Source organism: Pyrus communis, chromosome 4 (genome assembly GCF_041283825.1).
Source record: "Pyrus communis isolate YQ-2024b chromosome 4, ASM4128382v1, whole genome shotgun sequence".
NCBI classification, from domain to species: domain Eukaryota; kingdom Viridiplantae; phylum Streptophyta; class Magnoliopsida; order Rosales; family Rosaceae; genus Pyrus; species Pyrus communis.
Window position 1 is genome coordinate 2651739 of NC_142568.1, and position 5322 is coordinate 2657060.

At 33.0% G+C, this 5322-nt stretch overlaps 1 protein-coding gene and 1 long non-coding RNA gene across 2 annotated transcripts; one reads left to right on the plus strand and one right to left on the minus strand.

Annotated features, from left to right (window-relative positions):
* Positions 1-4110, minus strand: LOC137722595 (pirin-like protein). The gene is made up of 6 exons (XM_068461637.2): positions 3653-4110; positions 3440-3489; positions 3264-3331; positions 3084-3146; positions 2762-2865; positions 1-915 (listed from the first exon to the last, which is right to left on the minus strand). The coding sequence occupies exons 1-6, from the start codon at positions 3868-3870 to the stop codon at positions 441-443; spliced, it is 978 nt and encodes a 325-aa protein (XP_068317738.1). The 5' UTR covers positions 3871-4110; the 3' UTR covers positions 1-440.
* On the plus strand, positions 783-3880 carry LOC148697295 (uncharacterized). The gene is made up of 2 exons (XR_015961416.1): positions 783-1578; positions 1671-3880. It is a non-coding gene; the product is annotated as an uncharacterized LOC148697295 (long non-coding RNA).
* Positions 4111-5322: the final 1212 nt, after the last annotated feature.

Below are 5322 nucleotides of genomic sequence, written 5' to 3' on the forward strand. Positions count from 1 at the left end.
TAACAGTACCAACCACAATAATCAAATTCAAAACATAATTACCATAAAAACTCATTACAAAAGAGAAAAAGGAAAAGAAAAATCTTACTGAAAGAAAAGTAAATGAAAAGATAAGTTGACGCATCATACATGGAAGTGGGCTAACCAATATAAACTCAAGATTCTTCTAGAAGCTTTTGCCCAATTTCTTTAAAATCTTTTATTTTCTTTTCACTTCCTACTAGATTTGCTAATATGGATGGAATATGGAGACAATTGACTGATGATAAAGACAAATCCCTTATCTTATTCTTCTATTTTCATTTCGTTTTTCACCCTTGTTTCTCCTTCTACACTTCTCTTTTTACTTTTCTCTGTCAATTTATCCAATTCAACTGACAAAAAGAAAAAAAGAGGAGTACAGGAGGAGAAAGACGAGTGAGAAATCGGTCATTTCCCACTCATTTAGATGTCCAATTCTTGGCCATTTCAAACCCATTCATGCCATAGTGATAGTCTTGAATAGTTTGGTAGATTTCCTCCTGTGTGTTCATCACAAAAGGGCCATGCGAAACCACTGGTTCATTTAAAGGTTGCCCTGCCGCTAACAAAAACCGCAACGGCTCCGATGACTTGTTGCACACGCTTAGACCGTCTCCTGAACCCAAAACCAAGATGTGATGAGCTGACGAATGAGTTGATCCAAACAACCCTTCTCCTTCGATTACGTACACAAATGAAGTCCAGGCTTCCGGTATGCAATGATGAAGTTGAGCTCTTGGTTTTAAGACGAAATCTAGAAACATTGCTGGTGTTCTGGTGTAAACTGGGGAGTTGACTCCCAATGCTTCTCCGGCGACAACTCGGACATCGACCCCGTCTTTCTCTGCCCTAGTTATGTCCTTGCTTAGGAGTTCTTGATATCTTGGCTCAATCCTGCAAGCAATAATATTTTCATAGTGAATATAGAGAACTATAAAGTTTTGGAAAAATAATTTTGTAATTACTCGCAGTAAATCAAATAATTATAATTACTAGATGGAGCTCATATATTATGAATGCGTAAATATAAAAATTAAAAATTAAAAACTATAATATGGAAGAGAGAGAAGTGGGAAGAAATGTTAGAGAGAGAGAGAGATAGAGAGAGAGAGAGAGAGAGAGAGAGAAAATGTGGTTTATTTTAATTTTTAATTTTTTTAATTGGAGATACGTTTTGATGACATGTGAACAAGAGAAGATGAAGAAAAAAAAAACTAAACTTATTTTTGTTGACAAAGAGTGTTCTATTAATAGATGGTATAGATAGGCCTAACTTTTCTTAGAATGACATGCAAATAGATATATCACAAATCTATAAAATTAAAAATATAATATAAACAAGAATGTGTAAAACATTAAAACAAAAATAACAGTAAAAAAAACAGAAATGTGTAAAAAATTAAATTCTTGTACCAGTTCCCCATGGCAAGAAATTAAAAAAAAATCCTAATTCCTTTGCTAAATTTTAGTTTTTTTTTTTTTTATTTTTTTTAATTGTTGGTGGGGGTTCCAACGAGACCACATGTATGTATTTGAGGGATTTGGATCATCTAAATTGTAGGAATTCTATATGTATTTGAGGGATTTGGATCATCTAAATTGTAGGAATTCTATATGTATTTGAGGGATTTGGATCATCTAAATTGTAGGAATTCTAATGATACTCATATATTGGTTATTCATTTTGCATCATACGGTCAAAATCATTTGATTTTTTTTATTTAAAATTAAACACAAATAACATCTAACGAAAATTAATTATATGATACACCATAAACGATTAAAATGTATAAATCCTTAAAATCCTCATAAAATAGATCTGAAGAGAATCTTCTTCCGTATTTAAGCATTATAGGGTCAACTGTATTTTGTTGAAAGTTAATTAAAAAAGGCTTGGGTGAGTCAGCCACACATATTCGGCACGATAACTTTAAAGTAAAGGTCAACTCATGCCGGTGTGAAATAATATTCTATGTATAATTTGTCAGACTACAAAATATCCAAATAGATCCCGTTAATACACGAAAAAAAAAAAAAAATTACAACATTCACATTGAGTCAATTAACTTTTTGTGTTTTTAATCTATAATTAAAGTGTTCTTTAAATTAATTAAAATCGTTTTTGTGAAAAATATTTTTGAAATCAGTTCTTAGAACAAATTTAAGTGAAACTTGAAAAGCATTTTAAATATTTTCTACAATAAGTAAATATTTGGTGTTTCTTCTACAAAACATTTAATTTCACTAAAAGCGTTTTTAATTATTTTAAAAACAATTTTAATCATTTTATAATTATTTATTGGTCCAAATCAAATTTTGTAAACTTAAGTTATTCATTTATATTACTCTAAATATCTATGATTTGATGATTATATAAACTATTATGGGTCAGCAAAAAGGGACTAAAATGTAAGTATTGAAAATTATTTTATTTTTTGACAAATTATCGTGTTAAATTGTTAGTTGTTATGGGATAAAGATCAGTGAGGATTCAACTCATAACAAAGTGCATAGATATAAATACTAAGTAGTGACAATTGATTGATGCACAAAAATAAATTATGAGGCGGTGCTATCCACACACCTATTTTTACTCTCACACACATTTTAATTTCCAATCGTGATCGAATGAATTGAAAAATATCAATAAATATAAATTATCAAGAAGGTGTGAGAGATAAAAGAGGTGTGTAAATAATCCTATCCCAAATTATGCAGTGGAATGAGAAAAAATACGTACATTTTGTCCTTCCGGGCTAAATTGATCCAAAGCTGCAAACCAGTGCTGGGTCCTTCTCCTTCAGGCATTTCTGAATGAACTATTCCCCTGCCTGCCGTCATCCACTGCCCCCAAAATATCACACATCCAACAAAATGCTTAATACATATCCAATCACAAACATTTCTGCTAGCGTCGTCAAATTTATTCACCAAATAACGCCTTGACGTTTGACAATTTATTTTGATCGGGTAACAGCAACAACGATGTTGACACATAATTGAGTGAATATATACGTGAACATATTTGACGACTCTAGTATTATTAACAATTCAATAGATACCTGCACATCCCCAGTTCGGATTGTACCCCTGTGCCCTGCAAAGTCTTGGTGAGTGATTGCTCCCTGAAATCCAAAGAAACCAAAACTTGTAACTTCAATTTCTTACTGCAATCTGAAATCCAGAATCCAAAAACATTTAAAAATTAAAAAAAAAAAAAATTAAAGGAAAGAAGATTGGACCTGTAACATATATGTGACAGTCTCGAAACCTCTGTGTGGGTGGTCAGGAAATCCAGCAGGAGGGGACACTGCAACATCACAAAGCAAACAACAATGTCAGCACAGAATTCATATCATCCATAAAAAAAAAAAAAAATAAAAAAAAAAAGAGCATTAAAATAATGAAAAAACAGTACCTGAAAAGTGATCCAGCATCAGAAAAGGATCCAGGTTCCTCAACTCGCGGCTGAAAAATCAAAATCCACGAACAAATAAGAACCCAGTTTTCAACAACTCAAGAACACAAGAACCCATGTAATGAAATCCCAAAAAAAGTGTAACAGTAAAAGATTCAAAAGCAAAAAAGGATGCAAAAAATTTGAAAAATGGGTAGAATTTGAGATGGTTACCTTCCAATGGCTCTCTTGACAACAGCGCCATCGCCTTCGTGCTGGCTCTTGGCGAGGACCTTCTTGACGACCATTCTTGGGGAGGAAAAAGGAGGAAGGGATTGGTGATCGGAATCAGACATGGTGTTTCGGATGAAGGAAGGGACTGGGATTTTGAAGCGGTTGGTTGCTCTGCGGAATAATGAGGTGGTGTTTGGTGCTGCGGAAATAGCTTTCATGAGCAATGCCTTTTATACAGAGAAGTTGAGAGCTGGATGCGTGTCTTTATAACTTCCGTGATATGATTGATTTAATATATAACGGCATTGAGGATGGTGGGAGGCCGGACAAACCGGCCGATTTGGAAATGCAAAAAGTCAGACATTAAAAAATGGACAATTTTATTAGGAAACACCAGCACGACAGGTCAGAATTTGTAACTAGATAATGAAATTGAATTAAATGCTGTCGACCGTGTTGGTTATGTTTCTTGTGTTACGTGCATATTTTATATGAGATATTTCATGTGTTACGTTTCTTTGTTATCGTAATGATTTTTCCTTGTTACCAAAAGAGGTTGTCATAAATAATTCCTAAGTTTTTAAGTTTATAAGAATATTAACTATGCAATCAATTTTACTTTAATAGTTGAATTAATAACAGCATGGAACTACATAATATATAGAAATATATTTTATTTTAACACGTAAATTAATAACAATACGATAAGACTGCGTACATTAAGATATTGAGTTTCTGGGACTTTCTTTAACTTTTCTGTGGATAAGAAAGGGGTTCTAGTTTTGGGTTGGCCGTGGGTGACAGACTGGGTCTAGCGTACACTAGGAAATTGGAGGAGGTGTGGGGAAACATAGAGTGGGACCCACTCAGCCTCCTTGGATCGCTGATGATTGGTGATGTCAAGCCCTTGTCACCATGAGGTTTGGAGGCTGGGGGTGTGTGAATATGAGTATGGGTTTGGTTTGACCTTGACCTACTCAATCTCGATGATGAAATTGCAGTAAAATATCTTTGAACATTTAGCATCTCTGAACTTTAACTTAGTAATGATCTCGAAATTAAAAATTTGTGATCATTTATCTCATAATTCATAAAAAAGCACAGTTATATTCCTTTTAGTCAACTTCATTAAAACTTTTATCAAAATAAGTTACGTGCCACGCACGTGAGGCTGAACAAAGAAGCAAATATGAAAAACAAAATGCAAAAACTTTGTAGCAATAGTCGTTTGACTTTAACCTAATTTGAGCAATGGTCCTTTAATTCTAACTTAATTGTAGCAATGGTCCTTCCAATATCATTCATTTAGCCAAAAATTCTAGTAGAATTGACGAAAATGACCATAATTGCTAATTTTAATGAATTAAGACACCAATGGTTACAAGTTTTTAGTTAAAGATTTATTGTTTGAATTAAATTATAATTAAAAGACCACTGATATAATTTTTTGATCTTATATAATATGTAGAATTCAAAGGGATTCATCCAGTCGTCATCACCGCACAATCGTTTGGTCATCAATTTTCTTCAAAACCTTCCAATGACCTCACCGCAAATCTCTATGATATCTTGATTTTCATCCTACCTTTTAAGAAAGTTTTAACGTATTTAATGGGAACGTATCACTGCTTTCAATCAATTCTGTTATGTGTTCCCATTGCATTTGCTAT